We start from the raw sequence: 22,668 nt of genomic DNA, 5'->3' as shown, positions 1-22,668 counted from the left end.
GCGTTAGGGTAGCTTGTATTAGTCTCCAACTACTTTTTGATTTGTCTGGAACTTTGTTCTAGCGTTAATGAAGCTTCATTATCAAAAAAAAAAAAAGGTTAGGATATCTTGTCATTCAGAGGGGTATTTCCGTCATTGAATAAAAGAAGTCCTTCTATCTGGGAAATGTGCAGCGGTAGTTGTACCGAACGCGAGGGGCAATCAGGCAACTGATCTCGATTCTTTGCCAGGATCAACTTTCGCGATCAGTTTCCTCTACCTCACTCGCGTTGTGAGTTTATTTTTCCATTTAAGCTTTTAATAATATCAATTCGATCTTGTAGAAGACCGTGAAGCTTGAAGGATTCGAGGCAAGAAAATTCGTCAGCTTAGATCCTCGAAATTTGGTCTTCATAGGAGATGACGAATGTGGAAGGCTAGGTTTCTTTCCCCTCGTTCTTCCCCCTATTTCGTTTTGTTCCTGATATGGGATTCGTTTCCATGATGTGGGTAATCTGTTGCCAATTTCGCTGATGGGTCCTTCTAGTTTTGGAAAATTCAGTGGATATTTGCTAATTTATTGGATTTCGTTCTCTCGTGGCTTTTAGGAATTCTTGATTTTGATATATATTGGTGGAGATATAAGTTTTTGGAGGTCGAATTTTGAGGATTGGTAGAATGGTAAGAAAGTTGCAAGAACTGTTGGAGAATTAGGTTGAATTTGGGAGTCGATTCTGATGGACAAATTCAGAAGAGAAAGTTTGATTTGGTTGTGAACTGAGGTTTTGAGAAGAGATAAATTCGGAGAGAGATTTTGCACTTATTACGGCCGTGGGGTATTTTAGGAGAGCTTAAGGTTCCGCGTATCTGCTGTAAGCTTGTAAGGGTTGAAGGGATTTGAATCTGACCTCGGTGTTGGGATTGAGAAGATTCGGTAACTCTGAGGGCTTTGGTATTTGTTTGACAAAGTTTTGATAATTTTGAAGAATATAAGTCATGTTCTATGGGGCGTTGGTATGGGATCCCTGGCTCATTGTCTCCCAGATTGTGTGCTTGCAATGTTTATACTATATTACGCTTGGCTTATTCATGTCGATTCTTGTTGGGACTCGTGTATCGCGGATGAGCCTTATATATTTCTTTGATTACTCGACTCTCACTACTTCTACAATTACTGGTTGGTGTGTCATTGCTTCGTTTCTACTCACCGCGCTTGCAGGGTGAGAATGAATCCCTGTTTTTTCTTTTAATTTCTCAATTCTGTATAGAAGGTTTTATTTGGCAGAATTCCGTTTCATAACAATGATCATTTTGATGCATTTTCTTTGTTGATCTGATGAGAAATTTCTTGTTGGGATTAGTAGGGCTATGCATGTGCATGTGTATGTACTATTTGGCATGCTTTGCCATCTAAGTTATTGAGCATTGTAAAGTCAACAGTTCTAGTAAGTTTGTCCAGCGAGTTACTAAATTAAGTTAGATTTTCCTTTTTGATAGATTAGAGTTGGATACATAGATTAAATATGACTTCAAAATTTTGTTTAACTTACTGTTAGAACTAGAATCTGGGTGGGTTCAATGATAGCAATCATGGCATTTGGTATTTTTGATAGATTTCTTGTTTGACTAGGAGCTGCTATTTATGGTTGAGTCCAAGTAACACTAGGAGTACAAATAGTCTGTGGGACGGCTGTAGATGTCCCATTAGGTGTGGTTGTTTTGTGAATTTAAATTAGAAACATTTGAAGAAGTTCTAGATTAAAAGAAAAAAATTAAAATGCTTATTTGTTGATGTTATTCAATCATACGTTGGATGCTCTGTTGATCTGGAATTATGCTGCTATGAAAACTGCTAACTTGCTAAGATTCCCAGATATATGGTGCTTTAATTCATATCTTTATTGCAGTTAAGTTCTGCTGGATGATTATTTCAGTTTGGACTATTCCTCTGCTTTTAAACTTGTTACAGCTCAGATTCCTGATTGTTAACCATAGGTCCATAGCTGAAAGTAATTTGCATAAATTGCATGGATTGCTCTTAAAACATGGATGGTAGTTGATGTAGGAGAGCAAGGAACATTCCTATAGTAGCACAGGCCCAGCTCCAAAGCCTTTAAACAGCATAATACCATTAGTATAAGAAAGAAGAAGAAGAATTATCCTCCCTTCCCCCCCCCCCCCCCTGCCTTCTTTTGATAGATGGAAGTAGACTTATCTTTGGTAGTCCTTTCCAAAAATTGAAGAAGGAATAAGAAAGAAATAAGATATTGCGCACTATGAATGGTGTTAGGGTTTGACCATTAAACTGTTATAGGGAGAGTTCTATTTTCTTAACCATAAACAAAACTACACGGGATCCATGGGAAGAGGGAAAAAAATATCATTCAAGATAAAAGGTCCTAAGAACCTTCATTATAAGCCATATATAGCTTACTTTAGGTGTTGTGGATATGGGTGGTCGAATAGATTATGGTTATGGCTAATGACTAAAGAGAAGCATTGCTGCTATGGAGCATGTATTTGTTGCATTGTTGAAAACAACTTTTAAATTTATTAGAATATTCCTAGCATAGTTATCTAGGTGTCGCCTTGGCCCCCAAGGCGAGGTGGACCCCTTGCCGCCTTGTTGGTGTTGCCTTGATTTTAGACCCTCTCCAACGCCATGGTCGCTTTGCTGCCTTGATAACCATGATTCCTAGTTGGTTAGTTGTTTCACTCTTCTTTTTCCTGTATAGGTTTGTACAAATCATACATGTGAACTATGCAATAGTTGGAATTCTGTTGTTTACATCTGTCCTTTTTATATGATCATATCTAAAGAAAATTATACCTTTTTATATGATCATATCTAAAGAAAATTATACCTTGCTTCTCTTTTATCAGTTACCTTCTTTGATGAATCCAGATAGCAGGATATGGAATGCTTTGTTATTCAGTTAATATTTATCCTTGTTTATGCTTGTCAGAAATTGACAGTGTGGTTGTCCTCCAACATGCCCAAATATGGGATAGAAGGATTGATTGGCTGGCCTAGGTTAATATGCTTGTGCATTTCATATCTCTTGAACAAAATATTTCCGCCTAATGAAAACTATATTGGGATAGTTTTCAATTAAAAGGCAACTTCTTGTTGATAGGCATGGAAGCTTGTGATGTCTTGCTCGATGAATCAGCTAGGCAGTTTTGGCCTCATTAAGATATATTATGTGTCATGGCCGGTGGTTATGCAAGTGACTGTGTATATATATATATATATATATATATATTGTGTGTGTGTGTTGTTGCTTTATGTTGTGGAAGCTTGGTCCATAATTGCTTGTACCTGCTAACTTTACAAGTTTTGTTCTCAGCAGGGCTTTTTATGTGTTTTATTTGGTTGAGAGAGCCAAAAAGTGCTTAGATTTTTCAGCCACCCTCTATATTGTCCACCTCTTCATATGCATCATATATGGAGGGTGGCCATCCTCAATTACATGGTGGGTTGTTAGTGGTACTGGTATTGCAGTGATGGCTTTGCTTGGTGAATGGTTGTGCATACGACGTGAGCTGCGGGAAATTCCCATAACACGATATCGGTCGAGTAAGTGGAATTTTACTTTTTCTAGTTGACTGTCTATGGCTAAGTGGATGTTCATTAACAAGTTTCACTGCTTGACTATGATGCGCAAAATTTTGTTGGTTTTATCAATGGTCCTTCCAATGTATATTTACATATGTAATCCTGATAAGTCCCTTCTTCCATCTGGTCCTTGGTTTCTGATTCTTTATTCTTGTTTCTTTCTTTTGAGTCAAACATACTGCAAGTATAGTGGCTCTGCTTTTTCTTTCTTTCTTTTTGTTTTTAAATATACTATGGAGAGCAATATAATCTTCAAATATCTTCTACCAGTTTTGTTTAAATATCTTCGTACTTATTCTAAACTTTTCTACACCAATATACATTTGTATGAAATTTGGTTTTCTATCCTGTAAGAATCACCATAATTTCTTTGAACATGCTTGAACCCGATAACATCCTTCAAGCATAATATTGATGTATGGAATTGGGGTTTCTGCTTCCTTAAGCATGGCCATAATGCTTTTTGTCTCAATCTTATTATGTCCAGTCACATAGGATTCACCTTTTTATAGTGGAGAAGGGTATTCTCTTCTATGACTCTTTTTCAGCGATGTTGCTTAACTAGGCTAGTTAGAAAACGCCATAATTGAGATGGTATTTTATAGTGCTCAGAAATCTCTTTTTTACCTTCATCTACATTTTGTTGGCAATCAAGAGATTGTACTTCCTCTTGGCTTGCACTCATTCCAGAATTCATTACACTTGGTAATTGGGACCATCCGTTGAGTCACATTCCCTTGGAGACCACTAGCAATGTCTACTCTTTCTGTTTCTCTCTCTCTCTTTCTCTATACAGGTGGACTTACAGGTTTTTAGTTATGGTCTTCTCCATGAATAAGAAAACTTTGAGTTTTGAATCATAGAGCTCATGCATGGTGGCTTCTATACCACATATATTTTATTGCTATAATTCCCAACTACATCATTATAGAAGATGACAACCGCCGAGAACGACTTGAGATCGAATAAACCACATCCCAATTGGGGCCCTAAACAATTTCTGCTGGGTTGAGCTTAGGCCACTCCTACAGCCTTGTCAATCCTCCCTTTCTCTTTCTCTGACACCAACTAAATGCCCATGCACGTGTTAGTTTACTAGTGTGTGTGTGTGTGTGTGTATATATAGATATAGATAATAGTAAGGGGAAGAAATCTGAGATGAAGCTCAGAGTTGCAGGGGAGGAAGCGAAATCACACGCACAAACACACTCTCACAGAGTAAAACTCAATAAGCTTCTATTCAATTCACCATCTTCCATTGTTGGATTGCATGCAATTATTTAAAGAAGAAAATAACTAGACTCCTATTCTAACTACAAAACTGAAATAACTTGCAACTCTAACTCAAACTCTATCTAATGCAACTCAACACGAAGAAAAGACTTAAATAAATAACCTACTAAATAAATTAATTCCAGTCCTTGTTGGACCAAAACCCATTGGACTGGTTCTCTATCATGCTCGTCCAACCATCCAAGTGATACTGCATCAAGAAGTCATCAGATGTGAGGCGCATTGAGCTAGAGTAGCGACATCAACTGCATGAGTGTCTTACTCGTGTGCTCGAGTTGAGTTGTGCCTTAACTCGTGCTCATGAATAAAGCTTTGACTAGGAAAGTTGGATCCATACTGCGACACAAAGGGGTGGTCAATCGTTCAAGGGGTGCTATCCAAGTCAGATTCGAGTGAGGTCAAAGTGGATTGAGAAAGCCCTCCAAAGAGGGGCACCACAAGACCCCAAGGGTGGGGCACTAAAGACCTCAAGTGTGAGACACTGTGATGTCAAGATGGAGATGGGCTCAGGATACAGCTAGATTTGGGATACGAGTGCAAGTGATGGTATGGGACATCATGAAAAGCTTGTGTTTTGAGTTTAGTGTGGTCAACTGGGTGTGGGCATGCTAGGGAAAGTGTGGCTCACGTTTTGGCACCATGCTTGGTGCATGGGAGGTAGAACTTGGGGACAACGGTGTTTGTAGCGTAGCAGAAGTGTGGTGGTGTGGGGTGAGGATACTAGGAAGGTGTGGCTCACTTTGGCACCCTAAGTGGTGTAGGACTTGGGAACTCTCAATCACAATGCAGTGACTTGGGATGTTGAGTCAAAATTTGGGGGAGTTTCTGAGCTTGGAGCATTGAAGGAGTACCTTTCCAAAGGGCAACTTCTATGTAATGAGGCATATATGACTGAAGTAAGAGGCGTTGTGGTGTCAAAGAAGACTATATTCAGGCAGGGTGGTCCATCTTGTTTGAAGGTACACTGAAGGAAGAGGCAAGGTGGTGCTGAAGTCTAGATTGAGACACTGGTAAGGCTGTTATTCAAGTGAGGTAGTAATGCAGAACTAGGACACTAACAAACACTAGTACCCTAACCTACAATAGGATCACAATTCACAAGTTCTGCCCAAACAGTAAACCTCCCCATTCTGGAATAATGACTGAATAACAGTCCCCAAGAGAAGGAATAACTAAGACTGTTATCACAGATATGACCCTAAATATAAGTCACAGTTACTGCCCTTAAAAGATCACAAACACAATGAGAAACAGCAACCACAACTTGCTGCCGACAGGAACATTAGGGGTCCTCTAACCAGATAATTACAAGTCTCCCAAAATAGCAACTACCAAGCTTAGATTGGGAGGTCCTTATTGTCAAAGGTAGACCACTTAGAGAGGATGGTCTCTTCAAATATCCAGCTCCAACTGATGGTTGGCTGCAGAGTTACAGGTCTGACAAGAAAATAGAAACTAAACATTAAAATACAGAAACTCACAGAACCTGAAGATTACAGCCAACAAAAAGGGTCTGATATAGAGGTCGATAGACCTATTATGTTGGTTCAAGAAGTTTACCCCATCTGAGATAAATCTGAGGAAGATTCCTGGAGTTGCAGGTCTCCAACAGTAGCAGGAAAGAAGCCTAAAACACTGAGCCGCAGGTTCTGTACTTGGTTCTCAAAGGTCACTTCAAACACAACAGTCCATGGAAGACTTTCTTCAAGCTTCAATCAGCAACAGTAGCTGCAGAATATCAAAGAAAATAATGTCTTCTTCAATCTTGTGCAGGCAGGAAAATAGCAACCTTAAAGAAAATAGAAAGTTGAAGAAAGGGAGAAGGGGGGTGGGGATATGACCAAGGCCTCTCGCCTATGGCCTAGGTCTGTCTCTTGCAGACCTTGGTATCTCACCATTTGCATCTCACCACAGCTGAATCACACAGTAAAAGCAAAAGCTTTTTTTTTTTTTATTTAATTTTTTTAACTCAAAATCGTTATTTATTAATAGATGCAAGTTACAAAGAGAAAGTAGTATCCAGTCCCATGTGCAAGCCTTAAAGAAGCCTTCCAAATCTGCAAATAGAAACTCAAACAAATAGAAACACTCTCCCTACCAACAAAAAAAAAAAAACTCACACAAAAATAGAAATTATGGAAATAGTAACTATCCTACTTTAAAGTGGAAACTATTAGGAAAGAAAATAAACAACACCAAAAGATCTTCCTCAATCCACCATGCGAGCTGTCTAGGCTGGGCCTAGGCCCCACTCTAAACCTTGTACAAACCATATATTCTTCAAACAATCAGTCACATGAGCCCACAAAATATGTCTAGAATCTCCCATTCCAGCTGCTGGTCGATGGCTATATGGGAGCAAAGATGGGGTTGGGATATGGGCCCAAGTGTGGGCCTGTCTAGGAATTAAATCAATGGCTATGTAATGCATCGGGTGGTGCATCTTGTTTGAAGCTGCAGGAGTCCTTTGAGAACAGTTGGAAATGTTGGGAACCAGGTCAAGTCATTGCAGGTAGTAGTTGCGTGATGGGGGTACCAATTGAAGACATTGGAGGCTTGGAGCAGAGGGTAGAAGTGTTGATATGGATGTCAACGATTGTGGGAAATGTCACAACCAAACTGTTGGCACGGCTGTGACACTTGAGGAGGCACGCGTAGGTGGGCATCATGGCTCGATGATGGCTTTGTTCTTGGCACAAGGCATGTCGTAGCATCATGGCATCATGTAGACATTATAGAAGAATAACAGGGGAGATTTGGGAAACGAAAGACTCGTGATGATTCAAAGTATGTCAATATGATTTTTTGAGGGGGTTAATGTCTCCTGGAAAATTGCAAAAGGCTTAAGAGCTAGGGTGGTTTGCCTCACCCTCTTTGGAGCCAATGCATCCTAACATGGTATCGTGGCTTGCCACAACAAGGCACTGTGTGGGGGGTTGACCTGGCCGTACATGCATCAGTAGCACATGTATTCCATGGAAGGATCCAATATGCAGGTCACAGCTGAATTGGGCGATGTGTGTTTCCCTTGTAGGTTTGGTTACTGATGGGGACCATGTTCAGTGGAAGGTGCTAGCATGGCATATTGCCGGGGAGGCAGAGGTTTGGGACTATGGATGCTACTAGCACCAACTATGTGTCAGTGGTCCACAAGCTTGAGTGAGTGGGCTATCCCGTGTCACGTATACAGGTGTGCCTGTTTTGGGCATCGCTTAACTTTGGCGTGCCTTGGATGAGACCGTGTTCGTGTCAGTTACTAGCACACATTGTGCGACAGTGACGACTAATATGAGTGAGTGTACCATTGTCTGTAGGTTTGGCAGACCTTCGGAATACATTTTGCCATTCAAGTTGGGCTGTTACGACACCTTAGGCGTAAGCATGATGGTCAGCTTGGTGGTAGCCTTGAGTTGGAGTGTCACTAGCGATGGGCTGAGATGATGAGGGACTGTTGGATGAGTATTGAAACATCATTGTGGGCTAGGTCATATAGGCCTTGGCAAAGCATTATGGCTTGTGCACAAGCCATGTCCCATCGATGGTTGTAGAATCAGTTTGGGTGGACAGATGGCTTGAATGACCCTAGGCTTGCCTTGGTCAAGCATTGGTTGAGGCGCCACATGGGCAATTGAACCTCGCAAAAAATTTGTCCGTTACAATACGGTTGAGCTAGTGATGCAGATCAGAGGAGGTACTCTTTGAAGTTCCAACACAGGAACCAGCCTAAAACAGGCCTATGGTTGATTAAAACAGGCCTGCGGTTCCTTAGAACCAGTTTTTGTTCAACTGAACCAGATTCTGGTTCAGGCCAAGCCATATGGTTTGAGTGTTAGCTGGTTCATTCAAAACCAGTCGTGGGGCTTATTAGATTAGGACTTCAGTTTTTTTAATTTTTATTTTATCTTCTTTCCATGTAAAAGTCTGTTTCTATTTAGAAAGATTGTTACCTAGTCTAGTTAGGACACCCTATTTCCAGCATGTGTGGAGGGTGCTTCCTATACTATTTTTGCTTTTTTTTCCTTTCCTATTGTGAGTATGTTTCGGTCTAAAACAATTCTCTATATTGATGTAAGGCCTTAGAGCCTCCCCTCTGATTTTATGAGTCGAATGAAAGTTGGCTTTTTGCCTCAAGTTCTGTGTCATTCAGAATTTCTGTTGTGAGATGCAGCAGGCCCTTGGTGAGATGCTGAGGTAATCCCTCTCCTCTCTCATCCCACAATCTTTTCTCTCTTCCTTTCTCCCTCATCCATGTGGCAAGTACTGCTGGCAGAATCCTTCCCTTTTCTCCTTCCTCTTTTCCTCTACTATTCTCCCCAGCGATAGCATTTCTCTTTTCTTTGTTCATGGGTACTGTTCACAGTCCTGGAACAGCCTCTATTTCTTCTCTTTCTTTCCTATAGTGGGCTGCTGAAATCAACAAACTAGCAAGCCTTTTCAACCTGATTTATCAGTATCAGGAAATTATTGCAGATCTGGGCTTGTGGAGAAGCCGACCTGATCTTTGATTCCCAATTTGGAATCAAGGTCGGCTGGCTGCATCAAGTTTGATATAAGTGCCCAACCTGGCCATGGATCCTATGTTTTCAAGTCTAGATTTCGCTTGCCCAATAGAAGAACTGCCATTTTTTTCATAGCTGAAAGGGCAAAGTGAGAATTTCGTTTTGCAGTCCGTGATAGAGATGTTGTCTAAGATTAGATGAGATCATCATTGAGTCTCAAGGTGATGTTTTCATTGAATTTTCATTTTCTTCCTGCTTTGATGGTGCTAGATGTTATGTATTCCCTTCTTCCAAACAGATCATAGTTGGTCAATAATGGATGAAAGAACGGAAGGAATTGTCTTGAAAGGGCTGCAGCATGATAGCTCTATAAAGTTGGTTGAAGCAAAACCAACAGTGTAGCCACAAGACGGTCTGATTGAGGTTGTGGAGCCCCAAGAGCAAATTCCAATTTGAGAGACACAACTTGGCCTAGTTTTTAAGGAGATTGAGATGGGTTAATTTTCTACTTCTACAAATCTTGGACTTTCAGAAGCTGACTGTTGCCGATTTTTATGAGAAGCATTAGGTCGCCATCAAGTCAAAGCAAATGTTTGACGATGGTGATCGAGGAAGTGTGGTGCTATGGCATTACAAAATTCGAGGAGTTTTTCTGAACCAGGAGGGAATAATCCAGGCCTGGTTTAAATTTGAGCTAGAATTTAATATAGGTTTGGGATGGGCCTTAATTTTTGGATTTATTGATGTAATGGGCCTCTTTTATAAGGCCATATTTGGGTTTTAATTCTAAATACAAAATTAGTATTTTAATTACTAGTTAGTATTAGTAGTGGGGCTCATTAGTTATATGTTAAGAAATTTTCTTGTTTTACAATTATATTAGATAGAGTTGATGTTGTAATGCTAATGCTGCAATGCTGTAGTTGCAGCAGTTGAAGCTAAATTTTTTTTGAGCCACATCTGCGTGGTCAGTCACATTCTGATTGCTGAAACTAAAAGTGATGATTGGCACCGACACTGTATTTTCTGGACATGTATGGTCAATGGTCCGAAGGTGGCACAGGTAATTGTGGATGGTGGTAGTTGTGTCAATGTAGCTTCACAAACTTTCATTGACGAGGCTAATCTCCGAACGGAAAAGCTTCCTCAACCCTACAAAGTTTCCCTCCTGAATGGCTACACTAATGGTAAACCAGAGATGCTTTATTCCACTCAAGCTCTAGGATTATGAGGTACGGTCTGAATGTAATCCCAATGAAGCTGATCGATGTTTTATTAGGCTGACCATGGATGAATGACGATGATTTGTTGGTTAGTGGCATGAAAAATCGGTGCATATTCACATTTAATGGAAAGCAGATTGTCTTCAAACCTATAAACATCCTAGATGAGAAGACTAGGCGACATGCATTGAAGACCAGTAGAAAGCAATCTGGCAAGCAAGTAGATAGAGAGAAGCAGGATAACAAAAAGCTGCTAATTCTACCACAGGAGGAGGGTCCAACAAAGATACAAGACTCATATTTGCTCTTTTTATTAGGGAAGTAGCCCCTCTGCTTGAGACTCATATTGGCTCTTTCATTAGGAAGTAGCCCCTCTAGCTTCCTAAGCCAATACAAGACTTAATTTTGGACTTTTCAGAGCTATTACCATATGAGTTACCGTTGAGTTGCCTCCTATGCTTGATATACAACATGCCATCGATTTAGTCCCTAGATTTGTACTGCCGAACCTGCACCTGGCTACTTACAAATTGAGCCCTATAGAGTACGCAGAGTTGAAGCGTCAAATAGATGACTTGTTGAGAAAGGGTTTTATACAGGAGAGCATGAGCATGCAATGCCAACATTGCACGCATCAAAGAAAGATGGTTCTTGGTGCATGTACATTGATAATTGAGCCATCAACAAGATCACGGTGAAATGTTGAATGCCCCATCCAAAGGTAGGAGATGCTTAATATGCTGCCCAATGCTGAGGTCTTTTCTTAAATAAACCTTAAAAACGGAAACCGTTATATTCGCATTCGCTCAGGCGATGAGTGGAAGACTGCCTTTAAGACCAAGGAAGGACTTTATTAGTGGAAATTTATGCCCTTCAGTCTTATTAACCTGCCGAGCACTTTCATGTGTATTATGACTTGGGTACTTAGTCCTTTTATTGGAAAATTTCTAGTTGTTTATTTTGATGACATACTAATTTACAGCAAAAAAGAGTACAACCCTTGATCATTTGAGGCATGTTATAAGGGTATTTCAAGCTGCTCTACATTAATTTGCAGAAGTGCTTTTTTATGCTACCTAAGGCTGTAATCCTTGAGTTCATTGTATCTTTGAGAGATGTCGAGGTTGATCCAGGGAAATTCAAGAATATCCTAGAACCAGTACCAAAGGCCTTCCACTGAAGTTTGGAGCTTCCATGGCCTTGCTTCATTTTACTGTAGGTTCATCAGAAATGAAATTTCAGTTCAATCATGGCACCGATCATTGAGTGTGTAAAATATAGCAAGGGGAGATTCCAGTGGACATCTGCGGCTACCAAGGCTTTCGATTACTATACGGAAGATGACTGAGGCTCCTGTTTTACAGCTTCCAGACTTTGACTGGGTGTTCTAGGTAGCTATAGGCGCTTCACGTGTTGGTATTGGAGGATTTCTCATGTAAAGAGGTCATCCTATTGCCTTCTATAGTGAGAAGCTGAATGATGCCAAGCGGTGCTATTTTACCTATTACTTGGAATTCTATGCCATCCTACTTGTGTTGAAGCATTGGGGACATTATCTAATTGGCAAAGAGTTTTATCTTATTTGTTGATCACAAGGCTCTCAAACATCTACATTCACAGAATTCAGTGAGCAACTACCATGCTAAATGGGTTGCATATCTTCACGAATTAATCTGTCTTCAGTCTGAAGTACAAGACTAGGAAACACAGTTGCAAACGCTTTGAGTAGAAAAATGTAGACCCTACCCACTTTCTTATTTTATACTATGAGTATTTCCCACATAGAAGATGTGCATTCAACAGACAAGGATTTCCGGCCATCTACTAGATGTTACAGCAAGGTGGGAGGGATCGTAAGTACTCACTTCATGGTGAATATTTCTTTTGGGGGGATATGTCTATGCACCTGTGATTTTTCATTGGCATCTAATTTGGGAATTGCATGGAGGACTGGGTAGACATTTCGGTAGAGACAAAACCCTTCTACAGGTAGCTGACAATTACTAGTGGCCAGACTTGCAGAGGGATGTTGAGCATGCAATCAAGAGGAAGCACATTTGTTAGTTAGCAAAAGGGACCCTGCAGAACACGGGTTTATACTCCCTAGTCCCCACTACTTGTTCCACATGTACTATGGGTCCACATCAACATGGATGTTGTACTAAGTCTACCCGTTCACGGAAAAAGCACGATTCTATGCTTGTGGTGATCAATCGATTATCTAAAATGGCATATACTCTATACCATGCCGCGAGACGTTCAATACCAGCCACATTGCTACTTTCTTCGTTAAAGAGGTTGTTGTGGTTGCATGGTTTGCCAGAGTCGATTGTATCTGATAGAGATGTTAAGTTCATGAGCTATTTTTGGAGAATTTTATGGATGAAGACCAACACTAAACTTCATTTCTCTATAGCCTTCCATCCACAGATAAATGGTCAAATGGAGGTTGTTAACAGGAGTTTGGGCAACTTGCTACGTTGCCTTGTTTGTGATTTTGAGAAGACTTGGCCATACATTCTTGACATTACCGAGTTCGTGTATAACAGTTCGGTAAACAGGACTATGGGTCGTACTCCTTTTGAGTTTGTTCTTGAAGTTCAGCCTAAGTGGCCTGTCGATTTTGTTCCCCTTTTGCCTCAAGCACGTGTTAGTATTGAATCGGATGAGTTCATATGACACATTACCCAGGTCCATGCCGACGTATGACGACGTATACCCCTTAGCGATGATTCTTATAAAGCTACGACTAATTGTCAGTCTCTTTGTGGAGTTTCAACGTGGAGACATGGCTATCGTTTGTATTGCTCCAGAGAGATTTCCTTATGGTGCAAATATGAAGCTCCACCCACAGAAAAGGGTCCCTACAAGATCCTTAAGAATGTTGGACCTAATGCTTAAGTGCTGGAGTTGTTTGTTGATATGGCCATAAGCAACATCTTCAAAATGGCCGATCTTATACTTTACTTGGGTCACCACTCAGATGAGGGTGATACAAAACACTCCCTGAGGTTGCTCCAGTTTGCAACACCCTTTGAAGATGAGATTGAGGCTGTTGTGGACGACAAATATATTATCACTCACGAGGGAAGTGGTTACCATTCCTTTCTTGTCAAGTTGTAGGCCATCCAAGAACTGACTGCATGTGGATGGATACATGCCGATGATTTCAAGAGGCTCAACCCGGATTTGAACGAGCACTACTTGTCCCTTATGTCAAGCTGGGAAGAGTTGATGCTGATTAGAGGAGGTACTCTTTTAAGTACCACTGCAGGAACTAGCCTAAAAGCAAGCCTATGGTTGCTCAAAACAGGCCTGCGGTTCAGGCCAGCCATATGGATTGGGTGTTAGCTGGTTCACTCAAAACCAGTCGTGGGGCTTATTAAGATTAGGACTATAATTGTTTATTTTATCTTCTTTCCTTGTAAGAGTCAGATTCTATTTAGATAAGTTTAGAGTCTTGGTCTAATTAGGACTCCTTATTTCCAGTGTCAATTGGTGGGCCTTCGTCACATGCTTTCGAGCTTCCCCCATGATTTTATGAGTTGAATAAAAGCTGGCTTTTCGTCTTGAGTTCTGTGTGGTTCAGAATTTCTGTTCTGAGATGCAGCAGGCCCTTGGTGAGATGCTGAGGTAAGGTTGGTGGGATTCTAATCTAGTTCTAGTTGAGAGGCTTGGATATATCTTCTCCTATTCTTTCTCTTTGTTATCAATCCAGTAAATCAAGTTAGTAATCATTCAGTTCATGCGCATATTTCTTTAATTGAATGAGTTTCTCTTTCTATATACTAGAGTATGCTTAACTCATTTTAAAAACATTTGCTGATTTCTGTTTTTAAAGTCCAATTTTGCTACTGTTTTCCTGAAGTCCTACCTTAGGGTGATTCTCGGTTTTATCTTATTTGTGGATCAATGTTTTAGTTCCTTTGTCAGATTGATATCCTATTGCCATTGCTGGGATCTGTTAATGTTTTGATCAATTTTATTTACTTATCTGATCCTCTTATAATCGTAGATTGATATGCTGTTCTGGAATCCCTATTCTAGTAGCCTATCTCCAGTAGGATATCATCATAGCTTCAGATCAGACCATCATATCTGAACAGACTTTGAGAAGTATTCTCCCCATTCCTGTCATGGTTGTCAAGGCGTCGCTTAGGCACCGCCTAGGCGTCCAGGCGGATTGTATGGGGTCTAGGCGGTTGTCGCCTTAGTGGTATTGAACGCCTTGGGCCTTGGCTCTTATTTATGCCAAATGATATATGTAGAGAGATTTAAAATTAGGGAATGGCTTGGATAATTAATTATCATCCCAAGCACATCTATTTATAATCATAATGAAGTATGGAAAATAATTACATAAGCAATGTGGGACTAATCTACACATACAAGACATAATAAAAGACAAATAAAAGAGGAAAAAAGTCCAGAATACCCCCACGGTATTCTGGCTCCATATAATCTAATACTCCCCCTTAAGTTGGAGCATAGATATCATGCATGCCCAACTTGACTAAGATAGGAAGAAACAGCGTGCCACTTAGTCCCTTAGTGAACACATCAGCCAGCTGATCAGTAGACTTCACAAAGGGAACACAAATGAGACCTGCTTCAAGCTTCTCCTTGATGAAATGTCGGTCAACCTCCAAGTGCTTAGTATGATCATGCTGGACAGGGTTATGAGCAATGCTAATGGCGGCTTTATTGTCACAATAAAGCAACATGGGAAGATGGACAGCAACACCAATATCCTGCAATAATCCTCTAAGCCATAGAAGCTCACAAATTCTTTGGGCCATCGCACGAAACTCGGCTTCAGCACTGGACCTTGCCACAACATTCTGTTTTTTGCTACGCCATGTGACAAGGTTCCCACCCACAAAGGAACAATAGCCAGAGATAGATTTTCTGTCAGTAGAACCAGCCCAATCAGCATCAGTATAAGCTTCAACCTTCAGGTGACCATTGGGAGAGAGAAGAATTCCCTTTCCTGGAGCAGACTTCAAATACTGCAGAATACGAAGGACTACATCCATATGTGAGGAATAGGGATCATGCATAAACTGGCTCACCAAACTTACAACAACGGCTATGTCAGGTCGTATGTGAGAGAGGTAGGTTAGTTTGCCCACCAATCGCTGATAACAACCCTTGTCAACAGGTTCACCCTCTTTCTCCTCAAGTTTTGTAGTAGCTTCCATAGGAGTATCTAAAGGATGACAACCTAGCAGCCCAGTCTCAGTCAATAGATCAAGGATATATTTTCTTTGAGAAAGAAAGATGCCCTTCGAAGATCGAGCAACTTCTATCCCTAGAAAATATTTTAGAGGGCCAAGATCTTTTACTTCAAAGTTACGGCCAAGGAAGAGTTTCAAATTCTTGATAGCATCACCATCATTACCAGTGACCACAATATCATCCACATAGACTATGAGAAGAGTTACCTTGTCACCAACTCGTCTGATAAACAAAGTGTGGTCAGCATTACTCTGCTTGTAACCTGTTGAAATCATAGCTTTGTGAAATCTGCCAAACCAGGCCCTAGGTGACTGTTTCAACCCATAAAGTGCACGCTTCAATTTACAAACCCTGCCCTTGGTCCTGTCATCAAAGAAGCCTGGTGGAATGTCCATATATACCTCCTTCTTAAGTTCCCCATGGAGGAAGGCATTCTTTACATCTAACAGCTGAGATCCCACCCAAGATAATGGCACCCTGACAGTGTTGAGCTTTGCCACCGGTGCAATGGTCTTTTGATAGTCAACTCCATAAGTTTGAGTGAATCCCTTTGCAACCAGACGTGCCTTATATCGATCCACAGAACCATCAGCCTTTTGTTTGACCACAAAGACCCATTGACATCCAACTGGTTTTTTCCCTGGAGGAAGAGCCATAAGATCCCATGTATTATTTTTATGTAGTGCTCTCATTTCTTCCAACATTGCTGCCTTCCACTTTCCATCTGTAGATGCTTCCTGCCAATTCCTAGGAATCGAAACAGAAGAAAGAGAAGATACAAAAGCACGAAAAGAAGGAGAAAGAGAACTATAAGAAACAACACGAGATATGGGATGTAAAGTGCAAGTCCTAGTACCTTTGCGATGAGCAATAGGTAGGTCGGAAGAAGAGGCATTACCAGGGGATGGAGGATCTGGATCTGGAGCCGGCAATTAGATGGGCATTGGTGCTAAAGTGGATTGTAGCTGCCCTCTGTTGGTTCTGCCCCTTGTGTAGGTGAGTATGTTGGAGTTGTCAATTCTCTTCTGAAATTCACCAATAGTTCTTTGGACTGGAGTCCGCTCCTCCTGAATAGGAACATTAACAACACTATTTTCTATGGTCTCCCCTTGTAAAGGATTCCCATTAGGTGAGGGAGGAACAACCAGAGGAGGTTGGGTATTAATTAAAGTAGGATAGGCAGCATCCAAAGGAGGTTGGGCAGCAGTCAAAGGAGGCTGGGCAGCAGCCGTGGGTGGTGGTAAAGGAGGCTGGGCAGCAGCTAGAGGAACCTCCAGTGGAGGAATCTCAAAAAACATATCTTCACTAGAACTCTCCCCCTGAAGAAGTGGTGAAGAATAATAAGAAAGTGTCTCATGGAAAACAACATCCATACTAACAAAGGTACGACGGGAAGGGGGATGGTAACACTTATAACCTTTCTGGGTTGGAGAATAACCCAAGAAAATACAACGGAGCCCCCTAGGTTCAAGTTTGCCTGGAGATCTGGTATCTCTAGCATAACACACACACCCAAATACCTTGGGAGGCACAGTAAAGGAGGAATGGCTCAGTAAAATATCACAGGGGCTACGGGAATTAAGAACCCGAGAAGTTAACCTATTGATGAGATAGGCGGCAGTGAGAACCACATCCCCCCAATACTGAGATGGGACATTCCTCGCAAACATTAAAGCCCTAGCCATTTCCAACAAGTGGTGGTTTTTTCTTTCTGCCACACCATTCTGGGTAGGGGTATCAACACAACTAGTTTGGTGAATAATGCCATGATCAACCAAATATTTTTGAAATTGGGATTCAGTATACTCGGTTCCATTATCACTTCTCAATATTTTGAGAGTAGCTTGGAACTGAGTTTGTATCATTTTATGAAAATGCTGAAAACATGAGAAAACCTGATTTTGTGTGTGCAAAAGATACACCCAAGTGTTCCTAGAATGACAATCAATGAAAGAGACAAACCAACAATGACCAAAAATAGATGGCTTACGACTAGGGCCCCAAACATCAGAATGCACCAAAGTAAAACAAGAAGAACTCCTTTTATTTGAAATCGGATAATTTGAACGTGTCTGCTTGGCCAGAACACAAGCCTCACAAAAAGTCATCCTTAGTATGTAGGGTGACCAAACTAGGAAATAAATGAGCTAAAATTCCTAAAGGGGGGTGACCTAACCGAGAGTGCCACTGGTAGAGTTCAGAAGAGACCAAGGAGTTTTGATGCAGCGGAGAAGGTAATGGTGGTGGAGAGAAGCGACCGTCATCAAGCAGGTACAGTCCACCGTGCACTTTACTCAATCCAATCGTCTTCCCAGAGTCCAGATCCTGAAACACACAATGAGAAGGGAAAAAAGTGACTTTGTAGTTAAGATCTCGAGTAATACTACTAATGGAAAGAATGTTAGTAGTAAAATTAGGAATGTGCAAAATAGAAGACAAGGGAAAAGAGGAAGTGCAGTTGATGATTCCTTTTCCAGATATGGAAGAAAGGGAATCATCAGCCACTTTGACCTTATCTTTCCCAGAAGTGGGAGAATATCTGTGAAATAGACTAGAGGAACCGGTCATATGATCTGTAACTCCAGAATCTATGATCCAAGGATGGGAAGCCACAGAAGCACAATGACCTCCAAATGAAATATCTGACCGGGCAAAGTATGAACCTGAAGGAGCCGAAGAATTGGCAGTAGCTGATGTAGTAGAGGCAGCAGTAGCGGAAGACCTTAGCATACGTAGGAGTGCCTGTAGATCATCCTGGGATAGACCAGTGTTAGTAGTAGGGGCTGCAGTAACAGTCTCAGTCTGATGGGCCTTAGTCTTTGTCTTTATCTTTATCTTGGCAGCCCTTTTAGCCTCAAAATCAGCCGGTTTCCCATGAAGTTTCCAGCACTTCTCTTTGGTGTGATAAGGTTTGTGACAGTGCTCACAAACAACAGTCCCTGTAGTAGAATCACCAAGAGAAGCAGTCCCACTAGGTGCAGGAGTGGCAGGGACAGCAGCCTTGAGAGCTGATCTGTCAGTAGTAGGAGGGTGCAACATGGCAGTCCTACGGTTCTCCTCAGAGGACACCAAGGCATAAGATTGTCCACATGCTTCTTATAGGAAGCAATGTCAGCAACTGTAGTAGGGTGAAAGTCAGAGAAGTGGTCCAACTGTTGCCACAGACTGCGTAGAGTAGCATAGTATTTCGAAACTGAAAGTTCTCCCTGAGTGGTGTGAAGGACCTTCTTCCGAAATTCATATACTTGGGCATCATTGCCAAGCTGTCCATAGGTTTCCTTGCAAGCAGCCCAAATCTGGGAGGCAGTGTCCAGAAGAAGAAAGTTATGCTGCAAATCTGGAGTCATAGAGCCTATTAGGTAGGACATGAGAACACCATTACTGGCAAGCCACCTTTCCTGAGCAGGTCCTTGGTCACTAGGCATCACACTAGTGCCATTAATATGGCTGGTGAGACCATGGCCAGCAATGGCAAAGAAGGCAGATTTGGATCATAGAAGGTAATTTGAGCCATCAAGTTTAATAGGGTTGGGTGGAAAACTGTGATAGTCTGTCTTGCTGTGGCCATCATGATCCGAAGTAGCTGTAGAGGTGGAAGAATCACCCATAGTGGCAGCAGAGAAGCCCAATAATATCTTAAAGTGAAGAGCTGAAATATGGAGGAAAAGCCTCTTATAAGGAGATGACAGAAGTCTCCAAAAATCAGAACCAGCAGCCAATGAAAAAACCTAGATCGATATTGTCAGGGTTTTGAACAAAACCCTGAATTGCTGAAATCGATGAAGGATCCAAGAGACCAAAAAACTGCAGTGAATTGGCTGAAACTGAAGTCGAGGAGCCCTTAATAATTGAAGAAAACACCTGCAAAAAATCAGATTCAATAGGCAGCAGCAACCATCACAGGGTTTTTGAAAAAAAACCCTGTGATGGTGCAATCGATCTCAAGGAAGTCTTCAAAAAACTGAACTGTTGAAGCCCAAAGTGCAGTCGAGTGGGTCCTTATCAGTGGAGAAACACCCTTCAAAAATTCAGAAACAATAGAGGGCCCAAACTCCTAGATCGACAATTGTTGGGGTTTTGATAAAAACCCTGTTTTTGTAAAAATCGATCTTAGGAGGTCTTGAAACTGTGATCAAATCTGAGATAAGAATTTGAACCAATAAGAGGAAAATCCTACTGCAGGTTGTGGTCTTTAAAGGGAGGAGTTGATTCCTTGTAAGAGAAGTAGAAGCAATCCCCAAAAAACTGAAGCTCCAAATTTTGCAGGCTGGAATGGCTGGTTCCTATCGAGCAGAATTATGTAGCATCCATAAGGTAATGGGGGCAGCAACTAGATCGAATGATCACCTCATCAGTGCTGCCCTATGTGAGAATAGAGAACAAGGGAGAAGAGAGAGAGGAGAGGAGAAAATCAAGAGAGAGAGAGAAAAGGAAAAAACTGAAATTTGAAGAGGGGTGGTCCCTAATTCGAAATCTGCTCTGATACCATGTAGAGAGATTTAAAATTAGGGAAAGGCTTGGATAATTAATTATCATCCTAAGCACATCTATTTATAATCATAATGAAGTATGGAAAATAATTACATAAGCAATGTGGGACTAATCCACACATACAAGACATAATAAAAGACATAAATAAAAGAGGAAAAAAGTCCAGAATACCCCCACGGTATTCTGGCCCCATATAATCTAACAATATATTTGTTAACTAAACAAATATCCCCCTATTTGAATCCAATAAAAATAATTAAAAAATCAAATTCCAAAAGAATAAAAAGTCAACTCCCCAGTTCATGAACAAAAACTGAATTTTTCGGCGGTAGGTGAAATTTTCAAATTTCTAATGCTAGGGTTTTTCTCAAATCTAAAAATTCCATTAATCTTAATATGGTAAAACATTGCCAAAAACCAAAAGAGCAGTAAAATATTAATTTGTTTTGATATCTAAAAAAAAAAAAATTTTATTCAGAGTTTTGATAGCATTCACGTACACCAAATAAGGTTTGACCAGAACATAACTCCTTTAATATAAATCAGATTTAAGCATTCTTGGGTATGTTGGAAAGCTGGTTCTGTGCTCTACCTAATACAAAATGTCTTATGTAAAAATAAAATCCTTTGACCAGTCAAACTTCTTAGAGAACAAGAACATTTCTCTAAATCGAGAGCTGTTTAATTACTTATAGATAAGATCATATTTTCTAACATAGTTGTCACGGCGGTTAGGTCGACCAAAGCGCCTGGACGCCTAGGCGACGCCTTGACAACTATGTTTTCTAAGAACACTATAAACCAAATGTGAGACTAGGTATACCATGACAATGACCAATTCCAAGAACAGTATAAACCAACTGTATGTTTTGATTGTTTCAAACTTCCAATAGCTTGCTTCTTCAGTTCTCCTGTCTTCTAGTTCTATGCTGCTCTCTGATGACTTGATGTGGCTTAATGTTGATTTTTGATGATATAAGTTATATAAGGTATATATTGTAACATACTAAATAATGTTAGAAAAGAGGGGAATTAAAAAAATAACACTTGGGCACCTTGTTGCCTAAGCGCTTAGGCACCGCACCCCTCCATCACCTTGGGTCGCCTTACTGCGTATGGTTCCTATCCTTCGACCAGAATTTTGAGCCCATCTGAGTTTCTGATTTTCAGTATTAAATCTCTTTTGAAATCTGGTTCCCTTGCTCGACTGCTATTCTGGTATGTCTTGGATTCTGAACCTAATCATTTAAGGCTTTTAGAAACCCATCAGATAGGCACCAATTTTGACTAGTACGATCCAGTTATCTGCCATCTGTGTGATGTTAAGATTGCCAATCATCCAGTCATGTGGCTAACAGGGAGTAGCAGAAGTTTTTTCCCTTTGCATAAAGTCAGTTCCTTTTTTTTTTTTTTGGAGAGGTTTAAATATACAAAATAAAAGAAAAGAGAGCTAAAAAAGACGGGGTGTAACCCTCCCCTTCACATCTTGAACTAGAATGCAAACAAAATGGGATGGACAAGAATCCACAGAAGCTCGGTTGATCTTAATTTTATAGCTTCAATGGCTAAATAATCAGCATTTGTAGGAAGTCAGTTCCAGGAGATGTAATTTCATATAATATATACCTAATTAGTTATTTCTATCAATTATCTGTTGGATGACTGAATAATTATGATTTAGGTTTAAGCTGAAAATGATAGTGGATTTAGATATCTAGTCAATCTGTTGTACTTGTCCCAAAAAAATATAGTTGTCATCTTGGGAATTTTATGTATAGGTGGTTTAGTTTCATGGTTTGGAGAAAATTTGTATAACTTTTTAACACTCATCTTCATGCATGCAAATTTCAACATTGTTAATTTGAAAGTTATTCCATGCAGATGTTTGACGAACTCCACAGGCAAGAGGATATGGAACGAAACTTTCTTGCTGATGGATGACTTGACTGTTTCAGAGCTTTTGAGCAAGGCTTGTGAGATACAGTTTTTGCATTAAGGACTATTGAAGCCCGCTTAGATCCGCTTTAGGTTCCATTGTTCATGCTGGCCAGTGATAAGAGAGTACAAAAAAACCAATCAAAATGGGAGGAATTTAGGAAGACAACCATTTTGTGAAAGTTTCTTACATGCAGGGCAACACCATGTATAATGGTAATTTGCTTTGAAAATGAAACATCTAATCTGTATTCCCCCCCCTGCCTTTCCCCTCTAAAAATGGAAATGGAACAAGCTTAAGCCTGCAACAATGTTTGAGCTCAATTAGGGGTTAGGTATTTGATGTATGATCATTAATTCCCTGTTTACGAAAAGATCTCGTCATTCTCAC

At 40.6% G+C, this 22,668-nt stretch overlaps 1 protein-coding gene across 1 annotated transcript; it reads left to right on the top strand.

The window, feature by feature from the left end:
• The first annotated feature begins 319 nt into the window (after nucleotides 1-319).
• LOC122672657 (protein SYS1 homolog) lies at nucleotides 320-22,578 on the top strand. The gene is made up of 3 exons (XM_043870120.1): nucleotides 320-1,199; nucleotides 3,333-3,559; nucleotides 22,224-22,578. The coding sequence occupies exons 1-3, from the start codon at nucleotides 976-978 to the stop codon at nucleotides 22,229-22,231; spliced, it is 459 nt and encodes a 152-aa protein (XP_043726055.1). The 5' UTR covers nucleotides 320-975; the 3' UTR covers nucleotides 22,232-22,578.
• The last annotated feature ends 90 nt before the right edge of the window (nucleotides 22,579-22,668 follow it).

The sequence above is a fragment of the Telopea speciosissima genome, chromosome 8 (genome assembly GCF_018873765.1).
Source record: "Telopea speciosissima isolate NSW1024214 ecotype Mountain lineage chromosome 8, Tspe_v1, whole genome shotgun sequence".
NCBI lineage: Eukaryota > Viridiplantae > Streptophyta > Magnoliopsida > Proteales > Proteaceae > Telopea > Telopea speciosissima.
Note: the sequence above shows the minus strand (reverse complement) of the source record. Positions and strands in the feature narration are given on the sequence as shown.

What these genes read in the sequence shown, in the direction of transcription:
- LOC122672657 (XM_043870120.1), top strand. Translation starts at nt 976, where the DNA reads ATGTTCTATGGGGCGTTGGTATGGGATCCCTGGCTCATTGTCTCCCAG. An exon ending in CTACTCACCGCGCTTGCAGG is followed by an intron (nt 1,200 to 3,332) that starts GTGAGAATGAAT and finishes TGTTCTCAGCAG; the next exon opens with GGCTTTTTATGTGTTTTATT.